Here is a 20,090-nt window from a genome sequence, read left to right as displayed (position 1 = left end):
TGTCCTTATCCAATTCCGAGGCGCATATTGAAGATATTGGAAGAACTGTCCACATTTACTTTTAGTCAGCCAACAAGATGAGTAGGCCTAACGAACAACAAAAGCACTAGCCTATGTCAATCTACTATCCCCCATAGTACAAAAGTTGACCTATTCTATACTGTGTGAGAAATAATGATTCCAAACATAGTCTGGGACAGTTGTGGGATGCAATAGATCCCAAATGAATACAACCACTAGCATCCCAAAAACTGTTTTAAGCAATGAGGCTGATGCAACAGATCAGAACGTTTAGCTTAAAATGTTGATAAACTATTAGGCTATTTCTTCACATTATAAACACAGCAATGCGCACACCGCAGTTGGCTATAAGCGCGAATGTTACAAAATGCAATCATTTAGCTGTCACGCCTGCTCCCGCTCCCCCTCCACGCCTCAGCCGGCTCGTCAGGCTCCCACGCCTCCGCCGGCTCGTTCGGCTCCCATGCCTCGGCCAGCCGGTCAGGTTCACCCAGGTGGGACGCCTGCTCCCGCTCCCCCTCTGCCAGTCTGCCCATCATTACGCACACCCGTCACCGTCGTTACGCGCATCTGCGCTTCATTGGACTCACCTGGACTTTATCACTGTTTGATTACCGCCCCTATATCTGTCTGTTCCTCAGTTGTGATCCCCGTGTCAGCATTAATATTGTTATGTTTCCCCTGTCCAGACGCTGTCCGTGTTTTGTTTCGTGTCTGTTTATATTAAATATTCACTCCCTGTACCTGCTTCTCCTCTCCCAGCGTCTGTCCTCACATTAGCGGGAAAACACCATTCTCAAAAGTGACCGCAAATGCGATTATGCATGTATGGCTTTTATTATAAAAGGTGCATTTTTATTGTGAAAATTAACTTCCCCAAACTTGAAACTCACGCGCTGCATATGTATGCCAGTTAGGTTCTACACCCGTCGTAAAGCTGATTAATGTGCTTTATTTTAATAGGTTATTTGGCCACTTTAGTTGTGATACAAACCTTATCAAAACATATAGGCCTATGGGCTAGGGTTTTTTTGTGATTAGGATTTGAAAAAGTCGAGAGAAAGGCATGCGCTGTTTCTTGCCTTACTGCACACAAGATGGTGATAATATATCATTCACAAGTGATAGGCTACTATTGTCACCCATCAGACTGTTCTTGATTTAATCTTGTCTTTACATATACTAAATTATATATGTGTGAAATTTGTTCTGATTTAGAATGGACCACTATCATGCACCCGTTTCGAAACAGGGGCAGGGGAAAAAAATACATGCACTTAAATAGTGAATGGAGTACACTTTTCCCGTGGTTCATTTTCGTGCCAGCCAGGTAGGCTATACTCCTGTTGTAAAGAGAAGCAATGTGCTTAATATTAGGAAAGTTCAGAAATAAATATAATAGGCCTAGCCTACAGAAAGCTGATGGGACCCTCTTTTTCATAGAGGCCATCACTCTGTTTTCTCACGCAATTGCATAGCCTATATAAATGTTGCGCAACATGAGCTCATGGGCTCTCATGAAGTGTTTGCGATTACATTTGCATTAATGTTAAAGTGATTAGAGGGACAATAGTGTGCTGAGTACCAGGCAGTTAGTACGTTTGGTAGGCTACTAATGACCATCAGCAGCATCAGAGCTTAGAGAAGCCTAATTACCGTGACTAAATGGTCACGTGGAATTTGACAGCAGTCATGACTCGTGACCGCCGGTGTGGCGGTAATATGGTCACCGTAACAGCCCTAGTGAAGACTCAGTAGCTCATTTGAAGCCCAGGAAGACGTTTTTAGCTTGCTAAAATGGCGTCTTATGGAGACATAACATGCGCAGTTTGACCTACTCCAGAAAGTGACGCTGCAGGCTATATACGTGTTGCCCCCTCTCATTGAGTAACTCAAGTTGAAGGCCGACCGGGGTACTGCAGGTTGCCATTAGTAACTAAATTATCCTTATAACTTATTCTGTGTGCGATTTTAAAATAATGGGTTCAATGACATACATCTGGTGTACTAGAAGCAATTATTGGTACCATGATTGTCTTTGATGTTTTTATATTTATTTACACAAAGGTTGACCACAAATATAGCAATTTTTCCATTCACTATAATGGGGGATCCTGTTTTCTACTAACAACGCCTGCAGTGCTGGGGTCAGCCTTGAACTTCCGTGGCTACAATGAGAGGGGGCAGTCGTTCTCCCCTGTCCCACAGTGGTTATTAACAGGAGGAGGAAGAGAAGATGGAGATGGGGGGAGTAATCCTCCCCCTTCTCACCCCATCTGGGCTGTCATATCTTTCCTCAGAGTAATTGGGGCTGTCTGTATGTGGGACTGACTGTGGCAGTGTGAGAAAGGGTTTGTACAGTATGTGTTCATGTATGTGTAGGCATTACGTGTGTGGATGCATCAGTGTGTGGGCTCCTGTATATACAGTATCTCTCTGGCTCTTGTGTGATTGCATAACAGGCCCTCAGCTGGTATTTGCAGCTCAAGGCCTGCTCCTCGGGAACAGATGGAGGATAAAGCCGCTTTGCGTAGACATCCCCCTTAAAACACACACACACTCCGACCAGAGACCAATCCTTTCGTGTGGATAAATGGCATTCCCTTTCTATCCCCTGTTCCAAAGTCTCCCATCCCATCCTTACTACTATTCCCTTCCCAATAAAATATTAAACTGAACAGCTCTCCTGCGGATCGCTTCTATCCCTAGCTGCCTTAGCTCCTTATAAGGCCATGTTGTAGTGCAGCAGGTCCAGTATAAATCATGGTAAACATAGCAGGTCACCTCAGGGTAAGCCATGCTGGAAAGACTCACAAGCCACAATCTAGCCCCAGCTGTTTGTTCTCAGAGCCTGTGTACACTGTACGTGTGTGCATGTGAGAGACACAGTACAACACAGAGTCACGTGTGTGTGTGTGTGTGTGTGCGCGTCGTACAGTAGGCCCGCAACATTCAGGCAGCAATAAAACCACTACTGATGTACCAGGGAATGTTATCCAGCCACCCATAAACTCCTCAAAATAACAGGGAGGTTTATCAGGAAAATAATCAGCAAAGAGTTGTCCAGAGTATAGTTGCCAAGTCCAACATGAAACGTTATTGCACCAGAGCAATTCATTTTAAATGATGTGTAGGACTGTGCTTGCAAATGGGCTTGAGTGTTATTAACCCACTTGTATCTCTTTGCCAGCCTGGAAAGACATCTAGCTAGCCATTTAGAGTATATTTAGCTCAAATGCCAGGATGGCACACTCAGCCACCACAGCCACACCCAGCCACTGCTACCGAGCACCCTCTGAAATGACCAGCAGCGCTACTGTGGTCCCAGAACAGATGCTGATGTGATCTGTTTCGCCTGTAATCCGTGTTACGCCTCCGATTCTCAGGTTACATCACAACCTGCTGGGCGTCAGCGCACTGTGGCTGTAACAGTTGTTGTTGTTGAGGCATCTTTCTTTGTGTTGATGTGTAAGCAGTGACTCTGGTTGTGGATAATCCCGTCCATGACTGACTGCTGGGCAGAAGGATACAGTAAAGTAGTGTAGCCTGCTTCTCTGTGATTCTCCTGAGGTCAGAAATCAATGCTCTGCCACATGGCCTAAATGTTTACTATGACCTCTCTGGTCTTTTCACACGGCACTGATGGGTTTAGCGTAGTTCACTAGTAGTATATTTGAATAATCAATACAGTATATCCTTCTTTTATCCCCCCCAAAAATGGTTTAAGAAGCACATGTATACTAAATTATAATTATAATAAAATACATATTAGCTTGTGGTACTCTAATCTGGTCTTAACCACTAAACATACTGAATAACTTCTGTGACTTTACAGAGTAAAACAGTGTGAACTGGGCCAGCAGGGAGACTCTGTAACTTCCATTAGTGCACTGTGCATACTGCACAGCAGGACCAAATAATCCTGACACATAATCCTGAATAACTTCCATTTTCTCTACTAGCCCTCTTGAAGGAGAGCAGACATAACTCTCTCTCTGCTCGTTTTCACTTTTGGAATGCCACAACCCAAATTACAATAATTAGCGGTCCTGTTTTCAAATTTGCTAGCAGTGTTAACAGGCTCAATCTAAATTCTAAACCTTCCCCCTCTGGAGAGTAGGGGCTATGTGCCCCCACTATCCACTTCCCACTATCCGTTGTGAGCTAACGCATTCAAGTACACACAATTACTTTTTATTTCTATTCTATGAGTGTTTAGCCTTCCAATTAGTGGCTACATACACCAAAACAAAAAAGTAAAGCAGTAAATAGCCAAGACCTTTACCTTTCGTCATCAACGTCACAAATAAATCCATGCTGACTCTGTAACATCCTCCTATCTCAGAATCAGTCACATTGTGCTGCTGCCTGTCTGCCTGCCTGCCTGCCTGCCTGCCTGCCTGCCTGCCTGCCTGCCTGCCTGCCTGCCTGCCTGCCTGCCTGCCTGCCTGCCTGCCTGCCTGCCTGCCTGCCTGCCTGCCTGCCTGCCTGCCTGTCTGTCTGTCTGTCTGTCTGTATGCCTTGTCAGCTTGTCAGAGCTGAGGTCAAGCTGAGGCAGCTCCTTACCATGGGAAATGTGTTTTCTCTCTCTGAGTGTCTCTTTTCAATGTCTCACTCCCTCCCTCCCCCACACCATCCCTCTACCCCCATCTGATAGAGTTGACCAAACAATAAGCCACTGGACACACACACACTCCATTCTTTCCATTCACTGCATGGTTTCTCCACACTTCTAAAAAGCGTGTAATAGGTAAGTTTGACCTCACCCTTTTTCAGAACACACATACACACTTAGACACACCAATGCCGACAGCTTCAATGTTTGAAATAATTGGAGCAGATTCTATGACTCAACTTCATTTGGGAATGAATCATTCCAAGTTTTGACAAGTCTAATCAAGATGAGCAATGCAGCACAGATAAAAAAAAGCCTATGTTTGGACATCAAGCCCTTCTGACCAATTAAAGGATGACATTTCAGAGAACATCATGGCCTGGCTATGGGCCTCTAAGAAGTCCAAAATCATAACAGCTCATCTGACCTCGCTGTCAATCACTCCAGGATGACCTGTCAATCAACAGGTCCCACCAAAAAGGCCCTTTGTCCTTAGATCTATGTTAAATTGCCTCGCTTGTCAATCTCTCTTTTATCTTTCTCTGTTCATGACCCTTTTACGGTTTCTCTCACTCTCGCCTAGAATAACTATTTAACTGTTCAAACATCAACAAGTGTGCCATCAACCCTGACAAGATAAGTAATAAGATACTCACTCTTCCATACAATCACAACTTAGAACAAAGTCAAAAGTCTGAATTTTTTGATGTATCATTAGCCAGTCAATCCATCCCATTCGTTTTGGCCATACATTTGTCAAATGGGTAATCTACCAACCAGTTTGTACAATACAGTGATCGATAACCCTCTTGGGATGAATGTGTGTGTGTGTGTACTCTGCTCTTGGTGTGATTAGCTGTGAATTAAACTGAGTAGCTACATTGTCTCTCTCTGTGGCCTGATAGTGCTCTGAGTCCAGATTAGATCCATCCATCCATCCCTCTGAGAAACAGATGGACACTGTCCCAGAATGCTCGCTCTGTGGTCACTAATTAGTGCCTGAGTAATCGCCATGCCACCTGCCTGCTCTTCCCAACTAATAGGGGAGGCTGGCTTTGAGCACTCTGTGTCTCAGTGTCACTGACTGGGACATATGGGGTCACAAGTAACTTAATTCCTCCTCTGGTGGATGGGGTAGTGGAGCCATCTGCACTCTGCCTATGAGGCCTCAGCCCCGGCCCTGTCTGGGAGAGAGCAGATCGAAGATGGATCACTGCCCTGACAGTGTGGTTAAACAGCTGAGCTCTTTGGTCACTTGCCTGTTTGTCCTCCAAGGGGGAAATGGGGGTAGGTGTTACTGTGAATGGGTTAATAAAGGAGATGTCATTTGTCCTGGACTCTGGAGTCTTTAAGATGTTAAGCAGCGACCCCCATACATCTCAATCATTTAATCATTCTGCCCTGTGGTAACTGGGCAGTAACTGTGGTTCTGACGCCTCCTGCTTAAAAGGATTAAACAGCTCTCATTATTCTTGCCCTGATATCAGACTGGAACATTAAACAAAAACTCCCTGTCACCAGACCTCAAACCAAGTACCCTCTCTATTCTGCTCAAATGTCTTTCAATAACTTCACCAATAACTTCGCCAATAACTTCGCCAATAACTTCACCATAACTGTGATTCACAGATTAACATGTATGGTAAACACATTAATGATATGATGACAGTGGCAGTTTCATATCTGGTTTGTCTGTGTTTTTAGCATGCCAGTATAAAGTACAGTAGAGTCACCATGTGCTTTAGATGAAGGACTGTTTGTCCTCAAAGCCTGTTGACTTGACCTTAACACAGGGACAGACTAACCAAGGAAGCAAGCACTCAATTAGAATAATTTGATAGAAATGAATACCCTCCTTGCAGCCTTTATTCCATTGTATAGCCTAGTCGGTGTTTCTTCTATTTGACGCTTTATTAGTTCAATCTGCCAGCCAGGGTTGGCTTGTTTTCTGAAGGCCCAATGTGTGTTTGTGTATGCTACATTATTTTACCCAGAACTCTCTTTCTCTCTGTCAAACCTACCATGAAATGTGGCTATTGTCTCCATTCACTAAAACAACTCATAAAGGGAGCACTTCAGAAAATAGTCAGAAGTGCAAGCTGTGTTAACTTCAAGCCTTGTGCGAATGTACAGTATGTCTACAAAAATATTCAAAAAACTGCCCTTCCTCAAAGTGCTTATTAACTGTATGAGGACAGTGAAAAGTCAGAAAGGGATGGGGAGAAGGACGGAGAGTGAGCGAGGGATGAAGGAGGGCGAGAAGGTTAGGGCTTCATCACAGCGGTGGCGGCAGTAGCAGGAGCTGAAAGGGCTAATCTTATTAGGGTGAAGGACAGGATTAGCACTAACCAAGAGACCCAATGGGCTGGACACACTGAGGAGGGGAGGGGGGAGGGGAGGAGGGAAGAGGGAGGGAGGGGAGAGGATTCATACAGGAGGACTGCACAACACAGAAGAAAGAGGAGAGGAAAACTAGTTGCTGCTCAGAAAGACACGAGGACACTGACTGGACACCTAAATGACCATAGGTGGTTGAAAAACACCAACAGACAGACACTCATAGACACTCAGACACCAGTATTTATTTGGACAGTGAAGCTACAACTTTTAATTTGTCTCTATACTTCAGCAATTTGGATTTGAGATCAAATGTTTTATATGAGGCGACAGTACAGAATCTCACCTTTTATTTGAGTGTGTTTTTATACAGTATGTGGACACCCCTTCAAATTAGTGGATTTGGCTACTTCAGCCACACCCGTTGCTGACCGGTGTATAAAATCGAGCACACAGGCATGCAATCTCCATAGACAAACATTGGCAGTAGAATGGCCCGTACTGAAGAGCTCAGTGACTTTCAACGTGGCACCGTCATAGGATGCCATCTTTCCAACAAGTCAGTTCGTCAAATTTCTGCCCTGCTAGAGATGCCACCTTTCCAACAAGTCAGTTCGTCCAATTTCTGCCCTGCTAGAGTTGCCCGGTCAACTGTAAGTGCTGTTATTGTGATGTGGAAACGTCTAGGAGCAACAACAGCTCAACCGCGAAGTGGTCGGCCACACAAGCTCACAGAACGGGACCGGCGAGTGCTGAAGCGTGTAGCGCGTAAAAATAGTCGGTTGCAACACTCACTACCGAGTTCCAAAATGCCTCTGGAAGCAACGTCAGCACAATAACTGTTTGTTGGGCGCTTCAGGAAATGAATTTCCATGGCCGAGCAGCCGCACACAAGCCTAAGATCACCATGCGCAATGACAAGCGTCGGCTGGAGTGGTGTAAAGCTTGCCGCCATTAGACTCCGGAACAGTGGAAACGTGTTCTCTGGAGTGATGAATAACGCTTCAACATCTGGCAGTCCGACGGACAAATCTGGGTTTGGCGGATTTCAGGAGAACGCTACCTGCCCCAATGCATAGTGCCAACTGTAAAGTTTGGTGGAGGACGAATAATAGTCTGGGGCTGTTTTTCATGGTTCGGACTAGGCCCCTTAGTTCCAGTGAAGGGAAATCTTAATGCTACATAATACAATGTGTCAAGTATTTGGACAAATTCTATTCTGGACAAATAAGAATAGAATATGTAATGTAATATAAATGTAATATATTTCTGAACACTTCTACATTCATGTGGATGCTACGATGATTACGGATAATCATGAATGAATCGTGAATAATGATGAGTGAGAAAGTTAGAGATGCATAAATATCATACCCCCAAGAAAATCCTAACCTCCCCTGTAAATAGTACATTATTTACCATTCATTTCTATTGGGCACAACATAATCCAAAACCGTACCAAAACCAACTGCAAATGCATTCAACATATTTTTAGAGTCACAAGCTTGATGTAGTCATTACGTGCTAGGAATACGGGACCAAATACTAAACTTTTGACTAAATTGAATACACTATAAGTGAATTTGTCTAAATACTTATGACAACTTCAAATGGGGAGACTAGATACATGAAGTGCTTTCATTTCTAAATGGTCAAATAAAATAAAAGGTGACATTCTGTACCAAAATACTGGTGTATAGAGCCAAATTAAAAGCTTGAACTTCACTGTCCAAATAAATATGTAGGGTAGATTATTTTAAAATGTGTGACACAGGCAAAATGAGGCTCACACCTCTGAGCCTGGTGGAATTCCCCTTGTGTCCTGTAGAGTTTGTTCCAGTTCAACACTCAGCTATTTCCTACTCTCTGGTAGTAAGACCAAGTCAAGATTTATTTAGTTTAGCCAAATGGTCTCTTTTAATCTCGGCCATTTCCATTCCAAATGTATCATATTTTATTCACTGAAATGAGATACAGTGATACACTATATAGGCTCCATATATAATCAGAGAGCTCCCTCCATCCATAGTATGTTTTAGGTCTCTGCTATGAACCCTTTCAAAAGTTTAAAACGTGCTAAACCACATGCAGCTAGCATGTCTAATGGTAATCCCTTGCCCTCAGAGGTTGTGTGTGTTGTGTGTGGATAACGTCCACTCACACAAAGTGCAGCTGCTCTCACTTTATTTTTTGCCTCGATTCTCTATGACCTTTTCATTCACATTGCTGGATGCTTTATCTGCTCTGGATGTGGTAAATGCGTTGTGTGTGGATAATGTTTGTTTGAGTCAATACATAGACCTACTCTCAACATGGACACAGTTTGGTTAATCAGCTCTCCACTCTAACATACAAACACACAGAGAAACCCTATTGTTGTCAGCAATCACCTCAAATCACCCAATAAAGACTGGAAGTTAGCTATATGACTCTTCCTCAATAAGTAAGTCACAACCAAATAGTGACACACAAGAGGGCACTGCCTGCACTAGACTGTGATCATACCTATCCTACTTATGAGTTATGAATACCTGGAATAGTATAACAGTAATCCTTCTACACCCCCCCTCCCCCAGTGGTGGTTGTCCCACTGGCTATCCTAAATTGAATGCACCAATTTGTAAGTCGCTCTGGATAAGAGCGTCTGCTAAATGATTTAAATGTAAAATGCAAATGTAATCACATGAAACATCTTGGAAACAGTGTCTATGTTCCTGTGAGGAGGTGAGGAGTATGTGATGGGTGTATGAGAGGCCTACCTCCAGCCATGCATGCGAAAGCCAGGACACTGGTCTCCACATCTTATACATGGTTGTCCCCGGTCTGGGTCTTCCGTCTCCTCCTGAAATCACAACATACAACAACATGACATTAGACACCCAGTATGTTAACATCATTCATGCATCACAAACAATGACAATAAAATGATCAACAAATACAGCATTTATTTATTTCACATGACAGTTAGTGAGTGTGAGGAGAAATGGTCACATGTGTCAAGTGGTCATTCCACTTTAATCAAAAGCAGTATGGATTGTGAGAGGTTAATCCCTGAGAGGTCAATCTCTACTGTCATTTATTGCATAGGATGTGAGTGGAGTGATCTTTCGCAATAGATTATTCTCTGGGAAGCAAAATAAATTCACAGAGATCCAGAGAAATACATGGAAAAATCCTCTCCCCCCTCAATTTGCACAACTGCAGTTTGATTCCATGATTGACAGAGAAGTAGGATTGCATTGGTTCAAATCCACATCAGGGTACTGTATGTGAGAGTGGTCTTGCTCATAATCCATGGGTGTGATGCCATCTGTGAGTACATGCGTGTAAATAATGTGCATGACTGTGTAACAGGGTGTGTTAATAGGGTTGTGTATGTTTATGTGTACACACATACATTATGTTGTGACTGTATTCCTATTACATTTACATTTACGTCATTTAGCAGACGCTCTTATCCAGAGCGACTTACAGGAGCAATTAGGGTTAAGTGCCTTGCTCAAGGGCACATCGACAGATTTTTTCACCTAGTCGGCTCGGGGATTAGAACCAGCGACCTTTCGGTTACTGGCACAACGCTCTTACCCACTAAGCTACCTGCCGCCCAATATGCATGTCAAAGGTCTGTGTCTATGCTTGCATAGCCGCCTGGTCCATTACCCAGCTTTGTGTGTGTGGAGCGAGCGGACGAGCGGATTAGGTGCTGACTGCTCGCTGATATGTGGCAGGGGGTTAGCGGTAGGGCTGTTATGGTGACCGTACTACCGCCACACCGGCGGTCATGAGTCATGACCGCAGTCAAATTTCACGTGACCATTTAGTCACGTAACTTGGCTTCTCCAAGCTCTGATGCTGCGGTTGGTCATTAGTAGCCTATCAAACTTGTTAACTGCCTGGTACTCAGCACTCTATTGTCCCTCTAATCACTCTGACATCAACGCAAATGTTTTTGAAAATCAAATCAAAACCCTTAATGAGAGCCCATGAGCTCATGTTGCGCAACATTTCTATAGGCTATGCAATTGTGTGAGAGTTTTGATGGCCTCTATTAAAAAGAGGAGGATCCCATCAGCTTTCTATAGGCTAGGCCTTCTATATTTATTGATCAACTTTCCTAATATTAACTTTATATCAACTTTCCTAATACAACAGCATATAGCATAGCCTACCTGGCTGGCATGAAAATGAACCACGGGAAAAGCGTCCTTCATAGATTACATGTATTTTTCCCCCCCATGCCCCTGTTCCGAGACAGGTGCATGATAATCGTCCATTCTAAATCAAAACTAATTTCACACATATATTATTTAGTATATGTAAAGACAATATTAAATTAAGAATAGTCTGATGGTGACAATATTAGCCTATCACTTGTGAATGATTTATTATCACTTGTGAAGGATGCCCTGCGTGTGCAGTAAGGCAAGAAACAGTACATGCCTTTTTTTGCGACTTTTCTAATCATAGTCGCACACCTCATGTAGCCTAGCCCATTAAAATTAAGCACATTAATCCGCTTTACAACCGGTGTAGAGAATAACTGGCATACATAGGCGGCGCCTGAGTTTCAAGTTTGGGGAAGATCCTTTTCCTTTATAATAACGCACTACATGCATAATCACATTTGCGGTCACTTTTGAGAACAATGTTTTCCCGCTAATTGATTGCATTTAGGAACATTTGCCCTTATAGCCTACTGCCGTGTGCGCATTGCTGCGCTTATATTGTTAAGAAATAGCCTAATAGTTTATCAATATTTTAAGCTAAACGTTCTGATCTGTTGCGTCAGCCTCATTGCTTTTAAAAGTTTATTTGATGAGAGTGCAGGGACGGCCTGTTCAATAGGGCGATATGGGCGACGCACTGCCAAACGGGAAAAGGAAGGGATTTTTTTTCTAATCAATTATATCACGGCAACAGTATTTATCAGTGTTCACGTCTGATCTGCCAGCCACTAAATGTCAAATCAGGCTAAAGTCGTGCTTCAAATGGCCCCGCCCGTTTTTGGGGCGATTTCAGTCAGGTTGAAAATCGCCCAGAAGTCTCTCATAGCCTGTCATGTAAAATCTATTTTTTTCAAATTTCAAAGCTTTCAATACATTCTCTATGGGTGTCTGTGGGCTTGCACTTACGCGCTTTCGTCATACGTGACGTAACCATGAACGTAACTAAGACAATAGCGGCTAGCAGCGTCTCTGTTGCGACCTGCAGTGTGGTGTTATTTTATGTTTTTAATTTGTAGACTTAGTTTACAAACATTCTGCCAACCATGGATTTCCAGTGGTTGGTTTTGGACTGATCTTGTTGATCGTGTACATACCCGCAACGAACGGACTAAATAATGAAAACGCTGCTGGCAGCGGAACCGGCTTCACCCTGGTCAGAGCGGACCGCGATCCTGGTAAGAGAGCGACTCTGTACCCCGACATTGAACTGCTTTCTGTGTCATTGCGACCTTACTATCTGCCCCGTGAGTTCCCCCAATTGTTTGTTACCGTTGTGTACTGTTGATAATCACAAGTTTACTGGAGAACTGAGACCAAGTAGAGTCTCAGGAACAGCATTGATTGAAAACAAACGCCCAACACAAAATGGGTCATGCACAAGATTTTAGTCAGACCAAGCTATAACATTATATATTTACTACGACAGTACATTCAACCAAAAGCTAATATAACAAAGGCATCAGAGATTATTTATAATCTGTCACAGAAACTGGAATCCATCTCCCCAGATCAGTCAATAAATGCTTCTGGTATTGATTTATATGCTGCCCCTGTCTTCATGTTGTTGCTGGACATATCTTTTTTAAAATGTGTGTAGGTCACCTAAATCATCAGAAAAATTGCCCCTCCTGAGAATTTTTTCAGGAGCCGCCACTGTGAGAGTGGTTGTATTAATTTGGGATCTATTGCATCCCACAACTGTCCCAGAGTATGTTTTGAATATTTATTTATTGCACAGAAGGACAAGTTGACCAATAGAATAGGTCAACTTTTGTACTATAGGGGATAGTAGATTGAAATAGGCTAGTGCTTTTGCTGTTCATTAGGCTTACTCTTGTATCTTGTTGGCTGATGAAATGTAGGCTAAATGTGGACAGTTCTAACATCTTCAATATGCGCCACGGAATTCAATAAGATGTACGGGAGCTGTTGCGTCCCCGATGTGTCTGTCTTCACTTGTAGCCTACTTCTTAGCTGAGATGCCTGTGAGAAGGACCCGATCATGTGACGGGCATTGGCTAATAAACATTTAGATATCTGAGAGAGCCATGTGAGTGAGAGGTTCTTCAGAGCATGGCAGCCGGGAGAATGGAATTATAATTATTATATTCAGCCCAAGGGCACAACGGCCACTGTGGCTGCAAAAGGCATGGATTTTTTATGAGGCATTGCGGCCACAAAAGGGGAATGCCACCGGGAAATTCGAGGCCTGTTGAGAATATTATCAAGTGCTTGTCAAATTGTGAATGAGAGATTGATGTGCAGTCTGCACAAGAAACAAAGCAGAGTTCATGCCTTTGATGCAACTTTTTTCAAATCATCATTAGAGTCGCATCATGCAGCCTTAGAATGTATTCAAAATCAAAACATATAGCCCAACGTTTGTATTGTTTGTATTGTACAAGGATTTATTATACTTTTTTTATGTAGATGTTCCAAAGGTCTGCATCAGTGGCTTGTAGGCTATGCGTGGAAGCCAGGAGATGCTAAACGTGTTTATGTTAATTAACAGTAAATTACCGTGAGACCGGCAGTTATTTGCTTGACGATCACTGGCTGACAAAATGTAATGACTGCCACAGCTCTAGTTAGAGGGAGGGGAACAGGGGCTAAGTTCTCCTCCGGTCCAGAAGAAACAGCCCAGGCCCTGGGTCCAAACCCCATACAGCAGAACTACAGCTCCTGCTGGGAGTGGGACTACAGACACACGCGACCCAAACTATCACAAGTCATTTGGTGTATTCAGAATATCTCAAAGTACATTCAACAAACCATAAAAAAGCCAAACATTTCTTTGCACATTAGTATTGGTGTGTCTATTCATGTAAGTAGTATCTGAGATTGTGTTGTGTGTGTGTCACACTACTGCTCATTGTGGTGTCTCTTTTTAGAGATGAGAGGAAGGAAGCAGATACAGGAAGTGTGCCTCACCCTTTCCTTTCCCTCTCCATGTAGTCACTGTCTCCACTTTCCTTTCCTCTGACGCTGTCATCCTGCCTCTCCTCTCCCACATTCTAATCAATTATTTTCTCACAATAATGTGCACTTACATTCGTCCAGAGGTGTTGAGAGATACAGTAGATGATAAACAGTTGGTTCACACCGTACACTAGGGTTCCCCAATAGGCGCCCCGCAGGCCAAATTCGTCCCATGGGAGAGTAGAGCATATCTTAGACAGTTATAAGATATATGATGGCAAACATTTAGTAGTGAATTGCATACAAATGTAATGTTACCTCATATGCGCCGCACAACAGAGAGGGACTCACCGATAGATATAGAACGCTATGGACACACCAGCGCCCCCTTTCTCCCACTGGGTACTTTACAATGAACACGTGACTGCCTGCTGTTCTGGGGAACTACAGTATGCTTCATAATGAAAAATAATTTGGCAGGCGAAATGAAGAACGCAATCTGCTTTATCTCCTAACATACTGCACGAGTTGACTGCAGGTATTTACTTAAAAAGTAGCTACAAATATTCAAAAACCTCAAATAAATAGTTTCAACGGTATTGACGGTATATGAAAACCAACCCGTGGATATTTCCAAATACCCCGGAATACAGTATATATCAGTGGCGTTCGGTGCCGTTTAAGATGAGGGAGAACAATATATTTTTTTATGAGCATGGCCTTATTTCTATTACAGCATATTGGATGACTGTCATTCATATTCCATTCACCCAGCTCAATGTAACATCGATAAGTTTAGGCTACTCCATGACACTCTAATTTTCCTTATACCAATCATGAGGTTGCTACAACCTAGCCTATGAATGAAAGTTTACAATGTAGGTGCACAAGTCAAGATACATTTTTGTAATTAAGGTGACAGACATTGACACATTCAATATCACCTTGCACAATCTTGCCTGGATCTAGCTGATCTAGGGTGTAATCATTAGTCCAACAGTTGCAAATGAGAGTTTCTATTGGACAAATTCAGGTATGTTTATTTCCATTTCGTTCCGTTTGATTCCGTTTAAGAAACGTTTTTCAACAGAGTCGGCGGAATGAATGTACCCCTGTACACATGCGATAACAGTTCACTTTCATAGCAGCGACATATAAACAGCATGATCCCTTTGATCATTGGATAACTCCTTCTTGCATCTACGTGCGCTCCTCCTCTCATCTTTTCCCTTTGCTTGAGGACTTCAGTGCACAACACATCAGCTGTCTGTGACCAGGCAAAAAAACGTTTCCAAGCCAAACCTTCATATCATAACCGCTACACACAGCCTACATCGTTGTCACCATATTAGCTCTCTCTCTCTTGCTTCTCCTTCCTTTTTGAAGAAATGTATTTGTTCAAAACTGTTCAACTATTGTCTTTCTCTCTCTTTGAGTCAACTACTCACCACATGTTATGTCCTGCAGTGCTAGCTAGCTGTAGCTTATGCTTTCAGTACTAGATTCATTCTCTGATCCTTTGATTGGGTGGACAACATGTCAGTTCATGCTGCAAGAGCTCTGATAGGTTGGAGGACGTCCTCTGGAAGTTGTCATAATTACTGTGTAAGTCTATGGAAGGGAAGTGAGAACCATGAGCCTCCTAGGTTTTGTATTGAAGTCAATGTACTCAGAGGAGCTAGCTGTCTTCCGGCTACACCATGGTGCTACCCTATAGAGTGCTGCTGAGGCTGCTGTAGACCTTCATTGCAAAACAGTGTGTTTTAATCAATTATTTGGTGACGTGAATATATTTAGTATAGTTTTATCTAAAAAGGAAAACTTTTTTAATGTTTCACTATTTTAATTTTTTATGCAATTCACTGAGGAGGATGGTCCTCCCCTTCCTCCTCTGAGGAGTCTCCACTGGATACGGTATACCGCCCAACCCTATTCCCAACTATTCCCACGCATGTGAACTTATCCCAATGTTATCAAGGTTTGAAACTATTCTGTTTTTGTCAAATTCGATATCTGTTTGGGCTTCTTGAGGTCAATTTGCAGTGTACAAATTATTTATTGCTATGTTCCGGCCATCCGCTCAATAAATGTTTTTGGGGAACCCCTGCCATACACCATAACCTGATACCCCCTGTCTTGGTTTGTGTGGTGTACATGACAATGTGTCAGTCTACTCGTTTCATTGTGCAAAACATTATTAGCCAGCCCTTCAAACAATATTTCTTAGATAAGTGAGAAAGACAGGGAGAGATACAGTGAGGGAAAAAAGTATTTGATCCCCTGCTAATTATGTACGTTTGCCCACTGACAAAGAAATGATCAGTCTATAATTTTAATGGTAGGTTTATTTGAACAGTGAGAGACAGAATAACAACAAAAAAATCCAGAAAAACGCATGTCAAAAATGTTATAAATTGATTTGCATTTTAATGAGGGAAATAAGTATTTGACCCCCTCTCAATCAGAAAGATTTCTGGCTCCCAGGTGTCTTTTATACAGGTAACGAGCTGAGATTAGGAGCACAATCTTAAAGGGAGTGCTCCTAATCTCAGTTTGTTACCTGTATAAAAGACACCTATCCACAGAAGCAATCAATCAATCAGATTCCAAACTCTCCACCATGGCCAAGACCAAAGAGCTCTCCAAGGTTGTCAGGGACAAGATTGTAGACCTACACAACGCTGAAATGGGCTACAAGACCATCGCCAAGCAGCTTGGTGAGAAGGTGACAACAGTTGGTGCGATTATTCGCAAATGGAAGAAACACAAAATAACTGTCAGTCTCCCTTGGCCTGGGGCTCCATGCAAGATATCACCTTGTGGAATTGCAATGATCATGAGAATGGTGAGGAATCAGCCCAGAACTACACGGGAGGATCTTGTCAATGATCTCAAGGCAGCTGGGACCATAGTCACCGTAACACACTACGCCGTGAAGGACTGAAATCCTGCAGCGCCTGCAAGGTCCCCCTGCTCAAGAAAGCACATATACAGGCCTGTCTGAAGTTTGCCAATGAACATCTGAATGATTCAGAGGAGAACTGGGTGAAAGTGTTGTGGTCAGATGAGACCAAAATCGAGCTCTTTGGCATCAACTCAACTCGCCGTGTTTGGAGGAAGAGGAATGCTGCCTATGACCCCAAGAACACCACCCCCACCATCAAACATGGAGGTGGAAACATTATGCTTTGGGCGTGTTTTTCTGCTAAGGGGACAGGACAACTTCACCGCATCAAAGGGACGATGGACGGGGCCATGTACCGTCAAATCTTGGGTGAGAACCTCCTTCCCTCAGCCAGGGCATTGAAAATGGGTTATGGATGGGTATTCCAGCATGACAATGACCCAAAACACACGGCCAAGGCAACAAAGGAGTGGCTCAAGAAGAAGCACATTAAGGTCCTGGAGTGGCCTAGCCAGTCTCCAGACCTTAATCCCATAGAAAATCTGTGGAGGGAGCTGAAGGTTCGAGTTGCCAAACGTCAGCCTCGAAACCTTAATGACTTGGAGAAGATCTGCAAAGAGGAATGGAACAAAATCCCTCCTGAGATGTATGCAAACCTGGTGGCCAACTACAAGAAACATCTGACCTCTGTGATTGCCAACAAGGGTTTTGCCACCAAGTACTAAGTCATGTTTTGCAGAGGGGTCAAATACTTATTTCCCTCATTAAAATGCAAATCAATTTATAAAATGTTGTTGTTATTCAATGTTCAAATAAACCTACCATTAAAATTATAGACTGATCATGTCTTTGTCAGTGTCACACCCTGGCTCTGGGACTCTATATGTTGAGCCAGGGTGTGTTCTTTCTGTTGTGTTTATTTCTATGTTGGCCAGAGTGACTCCCAATCAGAGGCAATGAGTGTCAGCTGTCGTTGGTTGTCTCTGATTGGGAGCCATATTTAAACTGTCTGTTTTCCCTTTGTGTTTGTGGGTTCTTGTTCCGTGTTGGTCATTGTTACCGTGGACTTCACGAGTCGTTTGTTGTTTTGTTGATTGTTGTTTCTATTATCACTAAAGATAATAAAGTTAACCATGTTCGTTCATCACGCTGCGCCTTGGTCTGTTCCCTACGACGATCGTGACAGAAGAACCCACCATAAAAGGACCAAGCAGCGTGTCCAGGGGCAGATCTTGGACTGGACATGGGAGGAAGCACCGGGAAAGGAGATGGAGAGGTTGGCGATGGCCCAGGTGGGCAAATCGTGGTCCTGGGAGGACATGCTCGGGGGCAAGGGACCTTGGGCTAGGATTAAGGCCCTGGCGAGAGAGGAGCAGCGGCGTCAGCAGTGTCATCGTCGGACGGACGAGAGGCAACCCAAAACATTTTTTAGGGGGGGCACACGGCATGGGCGGCTGGGCAGCAGGAGGCTGCCACAGGGCGATTTGGAGAGGAGGCCACCGGGTTAGGGGGGCCAGAAGGCAGGTTGGCGGAGCCTGGAAGGAGAGCGGAACCAACTTCCCGTACTCAGGCATGGCAGCATGGGACGGGGCAGGTTCCGTGGTATGCGGAGCGGCGTACTGTGCCACGAGTGGTCCGGCATAGTCCTGTACGTCCTGTGCGAGCACCCCGCACGTATCGTGCGAAGGGGGGTATGCAGCCAGGACGGAGTGTGCCGGCTCAACGCTCGTGGTCTCCAATGCCTCTCCGCGGTCCCGGATATCCTGCTCCAGTGTCACGTGCTGTTATGCCAGTACGGGTACACAGCCCTGTACGTCCTGTGCGGATGCCTCACACAGAGTGTGTGAGGGTAGGCATTCAGCCAGGACGGGTTGTGGCCGCTCTTCACTCCAGGTCTCCTATCCGTCTCCACAGCCCGGTTCGACCTGTCCCTGCTCCACGCACCAAGCCTACGGTGTGCGTCGCCAGCCCAGTCCGGCCTGTCCCTGCTCCTCGCACCAAGCCTACGGTGTGCGTCGCCAGCCCGGTCCGGCCTGTCCCTGCTCCACGCACCAAGCCTACGGTGTGCGTCGCCAGCCCGGTCCGGCCTGTCCCTGCTCCTCGCGCACCAAGCCTACGGTGTGCGTCGCCAGCCCAGTCCGGCCTGTCCCTGCTCCACGCACCAAGCCTACGGTGTGCGTCGCCAGCCCGGTCCGGCCTGTCCCTACTCCACGCACCAAGCCAGGGGTGCGAGTCGTCAGCCCGGTCCGGCCTGTTCCTGCTCCACGCACCAAGCCTACGGTGTGCGTCGCCAGCCGGTCCGGCCTGTCCCTGCTCCACGCACCAAGCCAGGGGTGCGAGTCGTCAGCCCGGTCCGGCCTGTTCCTACTCCACGCACCAAGCCAGGGGTGCGCATCGTCAGCCCGGTCCGGCCCGTTCCGGCTCCACGCACCAAGCCAGGGGTGCGCGTCGCCAGCCCGGCCCGGCCTGTTCCTGCTACTCGCACTAAGCCAGGGGTGCGAGTCGTCAGCCTGGTAAGGCCCGTTCCTCCTCCACGCACCAAGCCAGGGATGCGCGTCGTCAGCCTGGTAAGGCCCGTTCCTCCTCCACGCACCAAGCCAGGGGTGCGCGTCGTCAGTCCAGCACAACTCGTGCCTGGGTCACCGGTGCCTGGTAAGGTACCGGTCAACTGCTCCACGACGGAGCTGAAGCTAACCGCTCCTGCTGCGTCCAGTTCCGCTCCAGCCAGCGGGGCCAGACTGGACCAGGGGCGCTATGGGGGGTTTATTGGAGGGTGGTGGGCAAGGCCGGAGCCAGAACCGCCGCCGAGGAGGAATGCCCACCCAGCCCTCCCCTGTTTTGTTCAAGTTGAGGCGCGGTCGCAGTCCGCGCCTTTAGGGGGGGGTACTGTCACACCCTGGCTCTGGGACTCTATATGTTGAGCCAGGGTGTGTTCTTTCTGTTGTGTTTATTTCTATGTCGGCCAGAGTGACTCCCAATCAGAGGCAACGAGTGTCAGCTGTCGTTGGTTGTCTCTGATTGGGAGCCATATTTAAACTGTCTGTTTTCCCTTTGTGTTTGTGGGTTC

General features: G+C 45.1%; 1 protein-coding gene across 1 annotated transcript in view; it reads right to left on the bottom strand.

The window, feature by feature from the left end:
- The window catches only part of LOC311147304 (uncharacterized protein), a 43,972-nt gene that overhangs the window by 10,037 nt on the left and 13,845 nt on the right, over positions 1 to 20,090 (bottom strand). Inside the window, exon 2 of the mRNA XM_084183989.1 lies at positions 9,733 to 9,815. Coding sequence (XP_084040115.1) covers positions 9,733 to 9,815 — 83 coding nt within the window. The remainder of the gene's footprint in view (positions 1 to 9,732; positions 9,816 to 20,090) is intronic.

This window comes from Coregonus lavaretus (genome assembly GCF_964263955.1).
Source record: "Coregonus lavaretus genome assembly, chromosome: 20".
NCBI lineage: Eukaryota > Metazoa > Chordata > Actinopteri > Salmoniformes > Salmonidae > Coregonus > Coregonus lavaretus.
The sequence above is the reverse complement of the archived record's forward strand: the minus strand, read 5'-3'. Positions and strand labels throughout refer to the sequence as shown.